The 12608-nt window shown below is 36.9% G+C and overlaps 2 protein-coding genes across 14 annotated transcripts in view; both read right to left on the bottom strand.

Annotated features, from left to right (window-relative positions):
- Positions 1 to 559: 559 nt before the first annotated feature.
- eif4ebp1 (eukaryotic translation initiation factor 4E binding protein 1) lies at positions 560 to 5911 on the bottom strand. Its single transcript, XM_030142900.1, has 3 exons — positions 5455 to 5911; positions 2559 to 2738; positions 560 to 1145 (listed from the first exon to the last, which is right to left on the bottom strand). The coding sequence occupies exons 1-3, from the start codon at positions 5588 to 5590 to the stop codon at positions 1114 to 1116; spliced, it is 348 nt and encodes a 115-aa protein (XP_029998760.1). The 5' UTR covers positions 5591 to 5911; the 3' UTR covers positions 560 to 1113.
- A 1824-nt stretch (positions 5912 to 7735) lies between these two features.
- ank1a (ankyrin 1, erythrocytic a) overlaps positions 7736 to 12608 on the bottom strand; it is a 90725-nt gene continuing 85852 nt past the window's right edge. For all 13 annotated transcript variants that reach the window (XM_030142814.1, XM_030142815.1, XM_030142817.1 and 10 more), the window contains one exon: positions 7736 to 11616. Coding sequence is in view for 2 of the 13 variants with exons in the window: in XM_030142815.1 (XP_029998675.1) it covers positions 11563 to 11616 (54 nt within the window). In the remaining 11 variants the exon portion in view is untranslated. The remainder of the gene's footprint in view (positions 11617 to 12608) is intronic.

Raw genomic sequence — 12608 nt, 5'->3', positions numbered from 1 at the left:
CTTAATAAACTCAACAAAATCATCCCTAATCTCTTTGCTCCTTATGTAAATACTTGTCAATGACAGATTTTTATTTTCATTCCTCATTATCCAACATACATCTGTAAACTTCCTCAAGCAGAAACCTCACAGTTATTTATGTATAAACGTTCAGACACAGTCGAACAAGTTGTCAGCAGCATGAAAATGAACTCTGTCATCACAACTGTCGCACTCTTAGGAAGGAACGCCTTTCTCCTGAGTGTGTACTGTACAGTCGTATATTGACCCGTTTATCCGGACCAATGACTAAGGTTATCAGCTGGCAGTGACGGCTTTGAGGAATTCCACTGATATGACCATTACTGAGGGCAGGAAGTACTAAAGGCTGCTTTAAAGTTAAGATGCATCATTTAGAAATGTGTATTGGGCTCTTCACATAAAAACAGGAAACATTTGAACTCTACAACCCTCAGCTTTATTCTGATTTTTTACCCTAGATTTTCAGATGCTGCTCATAAAAACACGAGAACAGTGAAATGATTTAAGGCAGATTTATGTAAAAATATTTGACAAATACAACTGTTAATGCAGTTTGTTTTAATGCTTTGTCATCTCACAAACTGTTTGAAAATCAAAATTTCATCAAAATTGTGGTTTACATTCTCTGTATGTCATTTCAGGTGAAGATTTTAAAAAGCACGGTTAACAAATTTGAGTTTTACAAATTTCAAGGAAATATCTGTAAAGAGGACAGATATAAATGCACATTAAGTGACAAATCCTTCTGGAATGGATGTACAAGTAGCAAAAAATAGATTTGTTCTGATTTTTATCTTAATTTCTATTAAATTTATCTCAGTGGTGAAGAGGCTGTGTTGGTGTTAAGTACACCTTGGTGTAGATTCTCAAGAAGGCACACCTTTTCACAAAATATTTTAAGCCTTGAGGAAGCTGGAAAAAAAATTTGCAGATTTTTTTTGTAACAAGAAAATGAAAAACAGACTAAAGACTGAAAGACTAAGACACTGTCAATTGTAGGCAAATTTTGTTCTTCATGGAATGAATGATGGTACTCCTGAGCTACTGTTCTCATCAGCAAGTCTGTCTTCTCAGTCCTGGTTCCAGCATCACCTACATGTCCATCTGAAACTGTGCATCTTCACCTTAAACAGATCACAAAACAAACATCAGGAGAAACATCTAATACTTCAAGAAAATAAGATGTCATTAACTGGATAATTATTTTTAAAAACATCTGACAGTAACTATAGCAAAAGAGACTTTAAAGAAATGAGAATCACAGTAAACATCAGACATTTTTTCAGGATTTAAAAGTGTAAACTACTGTTGTTAGTGTTTTTTACCTCAGTTAGAGGAAAAACTGTGTATTCAGAGTGTAGTGTCAAAGTGTATTCAGAACTTTATAAGTGAATTTCAGAGTGGGGACATTCTTAAACCAGAAGAAAAAGAGTGACACAAACGGTGCTAAGACTGGATTAGTTGGAAAGTCAAACCAAGGTCTAGCTTTGTGTTGCTTTGTATACATTTGTTCTCCTTAAAATCTGCAAATTTCATTAGCAGACTAATATGTCCTGCTGTAATCACTTATGTGCACTGCTGCACCTTCCTTGTACTTGACATCAAATGGATTATAGACAGTGTTTGACATGTTTTTAATTCATTTTCAATTTCATCTGTCAGTGTTGGATTTTCATCTTTGTCTGTTTTATGCAGTGATTATCTTGTGTGACTTTCTGGGATTGGTCCGATTTCACACCATACATGAATCAAACCATGGTTTAATTTGATCCAGACCAAAACCACCACTTTGGTTGGACTAAAGCCCAGCTGCTTGGTCCTCATTACAGTCAAATAAGGTTTAAAACCTGTAAATGTCTTTAGAATCAAACTGTCTGGTCCAAAGCTCCAGACCAAATGAGCCAAGTATGAAAGACATCTTTATTATCTGGATACTCCTAGTTCATTTTAGATTTCCAAGGGGCTCACAGTAAAATTTCTCTGGATGCAACTGGGTAAAAATCAAGCCAATCACAGTAACAGACCCAGACTAATGCCACTGGTGGGCAGGCAGCAGTCACCAGTGGAAGCCTGTCATCATATCAAACCAAACCTGGCACTCCCCACATCAGATAAATGGTTGAGACTGGGTCACATTAAGTTTGAATGAGAGCAGTGACAGACTAATCTACCAGAGCAAATGAACATTTGCCTCAGACAGATGTGTTTGGTTTTCAGTCTGCTGTAAATAAACTATAACAACTCTGAAAAATCCCCTCATTATGCATAAAAACCATCTGCTGCTTCTTTCTCAACCAGCTACTAATGTTAGAGTAAATGACCCCTGTCTTAAATACATCAGCTAAGAATTAAATAAAATAAACGGCAGGATACTGTTTCCAAAAACTACAAATTGATCTATGAAAGATAGTGGATGGTAGTACTCAAAAAACAGCAGTAATCTACTGTACATGTGTAATGGATTCAAAGTTTGTCCAAAACTCTAAAGTCATTTTTAAAGACTAAATGAATTTACATTTGACTGTGTCTGAACATACCAGTGTTGCTGCCACCAGGTACATGGACATTGTTCAGTAGTTCTCCTTTCTTCTCTGCGGCATCTTTAGAGGAAGGACTGGTCACCCCTGGAATGTCAGGAAGCCCCTTTGGAGGGGTCTTGGCCACTGGGGAGCTACGACACTCTAACAGGAACTTTCGGTCGTAGATGATCCTGGTACCTTTTGTGTGAATAGACATTAATATTAGAAGACGGATTTGATCAAATTAATAACAGTAGCAACATCTGAAATATTTTTAAGCATTGTCCAAACAAAGCTATTAAAGATGATGAATAGTACATGGATATTCTCGCACTATGTTTGAGATTCTTAAAAAAGATAATTAAAAAGAAGTAAACTTGCTCACATAAACAGAGACAGGACACTCGGGAACAAAGAGGATAACTGACTGTTTATCATTGGTGAATGCAAAATGTCTGTTACATAACTTTATACAAAAAGTCACTCCTACTTGGAGACCTCCAGCAGCTCAGATGTCTCTATTTTCCACGAACTCATAAATGCAACATGTATTTTTGGATGTGGGTCCCAACCCTCCAAGATACAAATGTGAGCTGATGTGTGTCAGGAAATCCATGAACACATACAGTATTAAACAACTTGTAATCAATGCAATAGAACAATGATGATTAAAAATAATAATGCACTGTTATATTTATGGACCTGCAAAGATTATTTGTCAATGAGTTAATCAACAACTATTTTGATAATTGATTTTCTGAGCACTTTTTTTGTTTTTTAAAAAGGGTTCCTCAGATTCCATGTGGTTAAATCCGTGACAGTAAACTGAGTATCTTTATGATCTGACGTAACAAAACATTTGATGATGTCATGTTGGGCTTTGGGAAACACTTTTTCAGCATTTTCAGATATTTTACAGACCACATGATCAGTCGATTAATCAAAGATGTAATTAATCAACACTAAAAGTAGGTTCTGGGTATGACCTTAAACTACATTTAACCCGAAGAGGGATGGGCACCGCCAGGTTGCCAGATACACTACATGATGACAACAGCAAAAACTAAGGTGGTACTGCCATATCACCAGCACCTCTGGCCTTGGAAAGACCATTCTGCAAGGCACTGTGTAAGGCGGCAAGAGGGAGAGAAAAGAAAAGATGGGAAGATAACATCAGAGAATGCACTCGCTTGAACCTCAGTGAGGAAATGAGAGCTGCAGAAGACAGAGAAGGATGGAGGAGGGTGGGCCACAGATCATCTGTGGTGGCCCAACACAACCACATGCTGTGGGATAGGTAAGGTTAGGGAAGGATAGGAGGACAGGATAAGTTATGTTATATATGTTATAAATGTTAGAGTTCCAACCCTTCATATTTCTTGAAGGAAGGAAGGAAAAGTACGTTCCAATCCTAATTATTTCTTGAAGTTATGATATGTGCATGTGAAATTAGTTATTTAGTATTGATGGAAACACGCCTATGACTTCTAAACATTTGTGGTTTAACACATTTCTAACCTTTTTAGTCAGTTGTATGTAATATAATTGCATGTTATGTTTTCTCTCCACATCTTTGGTTTATACCACAGGTGCCAAATCCAGCCCGCCAAAGGGTCCAATCTGGCTCCTGGGATGAATTCGTGAAATGCAAAAATTACACTGAAAATATTAACAATCATTTTAGTACAGGTTCCACATTCAGACCAATTCAATCTCATAATAACCTATAAATACTCACAACTCAAATTTTTCTCTTTGTAAATGTAAATACACCCTTAAATGTCTTAAGTGCAATTTTAATAATATTCCACCTTTTACTACATATTTTGTGTATCTGTAAATCCACTGTGATCTGGAAGCTATAATGTACATGTGGAAATGATCAACTAAAGCATAATAATTTTAATGTTACACTGAAGATACTGAAAATCAATGGAATTAAAATAGTTTTAACTCAGATTCCACATGCAGACCAATTCAATCTAAAGTGGGTCAGACCAGTAAAATAATATAATAATAATATCAGAATTTTTCTGTTTGTTTTAGTGGACAAAAAAAAAAAAAAAACCCAAATTACATGAAAATATTTACATTTCCAAACTATATTTTAGCAAAAACAAAATGTGAATAATCTGAACAACTATGAACAATCTGAAATGTCTTAAAAGAAGTAAGTGTAATTTTACCATTTTTTGTGTATTTGTAAATCTACTGTGATCTGGAAGTTATAATGTACATGTGAAAATGATAAACTAAAGCATAATAATGTTAAAATTACATTTTTCCAATATCTTCATGTTATTTACATTGTTTGAAAAGATAGTTTGTAGATGTAAACATTTTCATCCTGTAATTTTACTTTTTTCACCATAAAACATTGAGAAAAGTTTGGAGTTGACATTACTCACATATTATTATGTTATTATTTTACTGGTCTGGCCCACTTCAGATCAAATTTAACTGAATGTGGCCCCTGAACTAAAATGAGTTTGACACCCCTGGTTTATACTGACCTGAGGTGCATCTGCAGCAGCTGGACACTAGGGGTCGCCAAAGTCCCACAACAGCTGATGCAACCCACCACTAACATTTTCTCATTTACTGCATACAGACTAAATTACCTCGTCGTTGTGAACATTAATATTTTAGTCTATATTCAGGGGCTCATTCTGTGTGTTTTCTCCTCACTTTCTGAATAACCATTGTGGTTGCAGTGTTAGCCGTTAGCTTACACAGAGCTAGCATCTGTCTGCAGGCAGTGACAGCGGACCTCATGGTGTTAGCCTCTCCTTGAACACAACAACAGAACAGCTGTCTGGGCAGTAAAAGTACATATGATCTATGGCTGCTGGGCTGAGGACAGGCCCTCTGCAAACACAGGTCTCTACACAGGGAGTGCATGGACAGGACCTACCTCCAGGGGTGGTGCTGAACAGGGTCCCTCCGGGAGTCGTGGAGTAGTCGTGGGGCATGTGGTCCGTGTCGCTGATAGTCACCGTCCTGGTCGACGGGATGGCCTTGGCAGTGGTCTTCTGGCAGCCAGTAGTCATTTTCTCTTAACTAAATTAACAACAACTAACTAACAAAATATGAATCAGGCAGAAAGTCTTGGTTTTACAAAACAACAAAGCCACACCGTGCCAGCTTCAAGTACTCAATAGAATGGCTGCTTTCGGATAAATTAAAATAAATACTTATGTTTTCAAAGTGCAAATAATAAAAGGTAGGATCTACAATTGTCACATTACAACAAGCAGTCTCACAGGTGTCCAGGTTCTTTGTTAAAAGGACCTGAAAACACTTCCTGCGCTTCACTCACCCTCCACAAGCACACAAAATAACACAACAGACACAGCACACAGACAGGCTGCAGGGCAATGGAACCTGCACAGCACACACTGGGCTAACTCTGCCCCCTAGTGGTGCATAGTATATCTACAAGTACTGCAGTCACTGCTTCTCTAACTCTGTCAACCCCAACAAAATTTTAACAATGGTTCAAGTATAACTTTTATTGGAAAAAACATCAATATTATAACCATTCTTTTAACTTGTCTTTGAGTAATATGTAATGCAATTTAAAGACAACTACAATTTTTTTTGCTTGAATCAACAATAAACTCCCTGAGACAATACTTTCCCCTTGTTATAACTATAACAATAAGGTAACTTTTTTTTTTCTTTTAGAACGACAAACAAATTTTTGGCTCCAGAGATGAATACTTCAACAGTACCAGTGGCTGCAATGAGCCTGTTTTACATTGCATATATTCTCAGAACAATAAAGTTCAAACTGTACAAGCTGGACAAAAACAGATTCATTTTTATTTTTGCACCAGTAAAATACTTGTCCATTTTCCAAACCTACAGTCTTTGTCTAGTAGAAGTGAGAGTTCAGCAGTGGATTTCTTTATTGTACATCCCTATAATGAGTTTGAGATGCTCCAACTCCAAAACATTAGTTCTGCCCACTCCACATTTTCAGAAATGCTGCTCTAGTCAGTGGTGGAAAGAAACCAGGAACTTTTTTTCAATTACTGACCTGAGTGTTTTGTACAAATTTGAGGCACTTCACTTGTGTCTTTCCATTTTGTTTTATACAGCTTCATATTCCTACCCCACAATGTCTCAGAGCACATTTTTATATCCCCATATTTGTCTTGCAGCTTTAATGGTTTTGATTAACAGAGGGGTGAAGAGTTCCTTTTTGTCTTGAGAAAAATCCCATTATTCTTTTTGGGTATTTGCACAAACTGAAAGTAAGGCTGGATGTCTGTGTCAATTCTCAGTGGTCCAAGTCATTGTCCATCCTTTAGTTTCAAAGTCCGACTACTGGTTTTTGTCTTTTCCTTTTTTCTTTTTCTTTTCTTTTCTTTTTCTTTTCCTCTCTCATCTATGTGACTTCATTAGTTTTATTTGCGGCAAAATAGAACCAAGAAAACTGAACTGAGAAGAAATGTTTTCAAGAACAAAAACCAGTACAGTTGAACTCAGAAAAGAGCCAAAAGAAAAAAAGTCTGGTTTTCTGAGCTCAGAAAGTTGACTTTTAAGAAGAAAATGGTTCTCACAAGATAGCTACAATACAAACATATGAGATTATAGATGACATATTTCTGAGTAAAATGGACTCTTACAAAGTGCGTTTAATTGATAATACTTGTATGCTTTTATTAAATTAACATGTTGAATGTAGATCCTTTAGACCTGAGTATTTCTTACACCATTGACTGTAGTGAACCACTGAGCAAAAAGTAGCATTTTATAATCCAACCAGTGAATCACTAAAGTAAAAGATTGAGTCATTCATATCCAGTAAAGAGCCATTCCAACTTCCTTTGATCTTGTTGATGAATTCCCAGCAGTTTCATTGTAGCATTAATCTTTAGCATTCATGGGCTGTTAGTTTTTATAAATCTATGGTTTTACATAACTTCACCTGATTATTCTATTAAGACAGATAGTAGTATTATTGTCCACTGGCACACCAGACTTTGCATTTGTAAAGATTAACTCTCATTTTATACAGTTACATTACATATTTACTACTTTTGTGATGTAGCAGTGAAAAGTATTTTGTAGACACATCACTCATTTCCCCCATGGTCCTGCAGAGGCAAAAGGTTACAGCTAATCCATTCATATTTTTAACACACAGGCTAAATGTTTCACACAAAAGCATACACACCATACGCAAAGACATTTCATTTCTTTATTAATTTTGTAAATGTTGAGCTGGTGTACAGAGTAAATTGTCAATAGATGTCAACGGATTTGACTGGATTAAAAGGCTTTTACATGTATATTTTAAATTTGTGTTTGACTCTCCATAACAATAAAAAAAGCAAACAAAATAGGTTAAAATACCCAGAAGACCCCTATTTATCCCCAGATTGCAGGCATTACCCAGAACTCAACAGTCTCTTGGTAGCTACAGCTGTATGATGCTAAAAGTACATCCATAACATAACTAGAATCCCAGTTGACAAGTAAGGGTGCATAGCATTCTAAGTAAATATATATATTTATATATATATTTTCATATATTTCATATATATAGCCTTTTATGTTAAAAACATTTTGTGTGCATGTGTGCAGTTGCATTCCTTAGTATTGAGTAATATGCTATTGCGTTAATAATGTCTTCAATCCATTCTAAAGGAATATACACATGTTCTCTAGTTTTTGCAACAGTAAATATTTTTGCATGAACTTGGTGCATGGCATCATCTCAGTCGTCCCTTAGTGCAGAGCTTTCCATTATTAACCACTCGGAATGATCCACTCCCTTTGCTTGCACTTAACTGGACTCCTCGGTTCACATCACGTTCACACCGTCACCATGTGGAAAGCCTTAGAACGGGCTCAGTCTTATATTTGGTAAGGGGGCAGAAATAGATCAGGGATGGGCTGTGTTGAGGAAAAATGCTTGTCATCTTGAAAGACTAGCCATCGAAGCCACCAAGTCTTGCCACAGTTCCATGTACCTTTCCTGCCAAAGATCAAAGTGCTTACTCTATTGTGTTGTAATCAGACCCCCCTCCCCCTCCCATCGCTCTAACCCTGACATCAGCAGTTGATTTATAAATGGCCCCTGCTTCAGAGACCAACCCAAGCAGACCATAATTATGAGCCCTTAGAGAGCAAACATATTCATTGACATAAGGGATTATACACCATTACACTGCTGTGTATTCTCATTGACATCTAACTTCTGTGGTTATTAAAAAATATACTAAAATACAAATTATATTTGATGAAGAGATACTTGTTAAAATGTCAAAAACCCATTCAAGACTTTACTCTTTAAATCTCTCATGACATGTTGTGTGGATGGTTTGTATGCATGGTTGAGATGAGAATAAAGTTATATGTTTGATAATCATCAGCAGATACTGAGTTGATACAACAGACTGCATATCCTATCTTCTACTTAAACACAGAGCCAACACATATGACTACTTTATAACAAGACTTACAGTATATCAAGACTTTACATTCATCATCTCTGCTGTACTAAACAAACACTGGATGAGTGCTTATTGCAACATTTTTGTGACTTACATATATTTCTATAATAAAAGCATTCATTGTCTAACATAAAGATGAAAGAAATGCATGTAGTTAGTTGATATAATGTGAGATGGCACGCATATTGAGGTAAATCAACATTAAAAAATATGTGATTTAGAGTTACACGTATTGTCAGAGGGTATCTGCCCTCTGTCCATTTGCAGTATGTCCTCCTGTGATATTATCACAACTTTTAAGTGTCCCAAAATCCAGGACTTAATACGTGATATTAAGAAAATCACACACACAGTCACACAACACACTCGCACTCACTAGGATTTCATTCAAAATGCATATGAATGTCCATAAGGTTTGAAAAACTATAACTTAACACAGCTATGCTCCCTGATGAGTAACAAAAATCAACACTGGGCACTTTGCAAATGGGATGGTTGGTATGAAATCATACCCATATTTGCCCAAAATTAGTGTCTAAACACTGTATCATGTGAGGACAAACAGTTACCCACTATTGTTAAAATCTAATAGGGTTTTGTTTCTACATAGGCAAAGTGATGAAATGTGGAATATTAATGTACTGACATCATTTCTTAGTGGAGCCTAAAGCTGTGATTAACAGACTGAAAGCTCGAGCTTAGGAAGAACATGAAATATGATCCTAAAATCCTCCCTCTCCTTTTGTGTCGCACACTCATGCACTCAAATACACACTGACAATCCTGTCCTTTTGTAAGCAGTTATTGCTTCTTCTGAAGTACAGTTAAGACAGAAAATCATGAAAAGAAACATAAAGAAAGGAGTAAAATAAGAGACGAGCTTCTAGAAGGGTCAGACTCACAGTTGCGGGTCAGTATTACAGTTTCTCATCACAGTGATTGGTGACTGACTGTCTTTGCTACACTCCAAAGAACTGTCAAGGAGACAAACATCTAATCTCAACACATCCTCAACCCTCGACACGGCACTTTCCTTTCTCCAGCTGACTCTTCTTAACCAGTCAAACCAGTGCTACATAATTACCAGCATTTCTGCTACGGTACCCTCATCAAGTGACATCTTCTGGTGGTGCTGAGATGGTCTATAAACTCATCTGGTGCTATCTACATGATGAGGTCACACAGACATTGCTACAAGCTGAAGGTGAGATCCTGCCCCCTGTTAGAGGTGGACAGGACTGCTACATCTACTCTGAGAGGCTGACTGTCGGGGCAGGGTGAGAGGTGGAGGTAGGGCGATAAGGGTGAGATTGAAGGTGAAGAGAGGTCATCTCACACCAAAATCAGATTAATACACCTCACAAGGATACAACACACTGAGGACAAGAAAAGGCGGAGAAGTGGGATGGTATAGTGGGTAAATCTCTTATGACATTCTTTATATATCTCAATGTCCCCTGCTCCACAAGGCAAATATCACTCTGAGGAAAGGATAAGAAGCAAGTTCACCTCTAAAACCTGCCTCCCACAGCTGAAACACACCCATAGTACAGTAAATAACTTACTGTCTATACTTTGACATGTCAAAAAATAAAATGGGTGAAAGCACATGAAGACCACAAAAAATAAAACAACCTGACACACAGAAATCTGACGTTAAAAACAGGCAGAGCGACAACAATTGTATGTTCTTGTACCCACAAAGATCTCAAGATATATAGAATAATATATAGGTTCAGAGTGAACGAACCAAACAAGAGAAACAGGGAGGGGTTATCCTTATGACCCTGAAACAGCAGCATCAGTGGCATCGCATAGGGATCTCATAACATAAACAACACACGTAACACACAGTCACGTATAGCAATTTAGTGCATATGATAGTATGTACAACACCAATATCCTTGGGTAATAAGTGTAGCTTTACTGGATTTTGAGAGCACTGGGACAGGTTTAAAACTAGTTTGTGAAGCTCTTCGCTGGAAAAATGTGGCAGGGAGAGGGAGGGGGAAAACCTGTTGCCTAGAGATTATTATATATTTCTGGTTAATTTAGTCTCCCTTTTTTTAAAGGTTGACTGATAACCTTTTCCTTGTTGATTTAGAAAAACAGGCCAGTGGTTGACCATACCCTACATTGCATGCCTGTCCCATACAGCAGTGTATCATCAGCTTCCCTCCCCACCCAGTACCCACCCCTTGTATTCCCTCAGTATTTGTAGTTAAAGACAGGCCATGCGGCAGCAGTCACTCATGCTGATACAGATAAACAGGAAGCACATTTTGGTTGCTAGTTTTTTTTTTTTTGTTTGTGTTTGGTTTTTGTTTTATATACGAAATCATGCTTCTAGCCTAGTAGTAGATGTTTTTTTCATGGTTTCTTTAAAAAAAAAAGGTAATAAAAACTACAAGTAAATCCATATCCTTCTCTTCTGGCGCGTGCTGATAATCGGCAGAGCCACTGTGGCTGTCATTGAGTTGGTTGGTGTCTGTTGCCATTCATTTCTGTCCTTCTGCCTTTTTATGTGTGTTCTTCCTCTTGTCAGCTGCTGCTGGTCATGTGTCCATGTAGGATGGTTTTGGTGAAGGGGTTGAATCCTGTGGAGAACTCTGTGGACAGAGGAAACATGGTCTTTCAGGGCGAGACACAGATTTGTCAGGCCACATCTAACCAAAGCAAATCTCATAATAACTGGGCACACAGCATGCAATCTGCAGTGAGTCAGTGTAACTGACTTAAAATTGGCTTAAATGTTTGGTCAAATAGCACAAAAATAAATCTCTGTCATTAAATGGCCTATAGATTAAATATTAGTATTCCAAATAGCTTTTAAGCACAAATGGTTGGAAAAAGTGGTTTAACATTCAGTAGTGTGTTACTTGAAATATCAGTAATCTCAGGAATGTCATGGCCTTTTCATTAGAAAGGGCAAGTCGCACACTTACTCACAACCACACTCACACAAACACATACAGACTACAGTGGCTCCACATAGTAATTCATGGGATGAATAGCCTTGCAGCTTTGACCTTGAGGACTGTCTTCTTACTGGATCTTTTTTTGATGTCTAATTTGATCTGATCATATTGTACTAGCCTTTACTTGTCAAAACATGCAGCTACACGTCATTTGGGCAGATATAAACTAGTCCTAAACATGATTATTTTACTGTTTCTGAACCAAACCTGAGTGGTTTTGTATGGTATAATATTTGTGCTTCAGTGTGCCTGTTTCTGTGCACAAAGATCAAGAAAACCTGTTTTTATAGATATTGTTTTTTCATTATTAATATATGCTCTTCTAAATGTCATGAGACAATATCTACTCTGGTTTATGTTGATATTTTTGCAACCTCCAGATTTAAGGCTGAATACTATATCACCTTTTAAACAAACACGATACATTTGGTTGCATAGACCATAAGCTGCATTTAAACCTACAGATACTTTAATGTTATATAAAACAGTTTAACATAGAAGGAAATAAAAAAAACAAGATTTTAACCAGTTTGCTGGTGACTTTCATGTTATAACTTCTACAAATATAGAATTAAAAAGGACAAACAGGAGTCTATGTTTATGTATTAGTTAAAGAGAGGTTT

Source organism: Sphaeramia orbicularis, chromosome 9, assembly GCF_902148855.1.
Source record: "Sphaeramia orbicularis chromosome 9, fSphaOr1.1, whole genome shotgun sequence".
NCBI lineage: Eukaryota > Metazoa > Chordata > Actinopteri > Kurtiformes > Apogonidae > Sphaeramia > Sphaeramia orbicularis.
The sequence above is the reverse complement of the archived record's forward strand: the minus strand, read 5'-3'. Positions and strand labels throughout refer to the sequence as shown.

Bases quoted from the DNA above. Each gene is read 5' to 3' on its own strand.
- eif4ebp1 (XM_030142900.1), bottom strand. From the start codon at position 5,590: ATGACTACTGGCTGCCAGAAGACCACTGCCAAGGCCATCCCGTCGACC. The intron at 2,739-5,454 runs GTAGGTCCTGTC...TTCACACAAAAG, and splicing joins GTTCAGCACCACCCCTGGAG to GTACCAGGATCATCTACGAC. The intron at 1,146-2,558 runs GTATGTTCAGAC...GATCTGTTTAAG, and splicing joins ACCTGGTGGCAGCAACACTG to GTGAAGATGCACAGTTTCAG.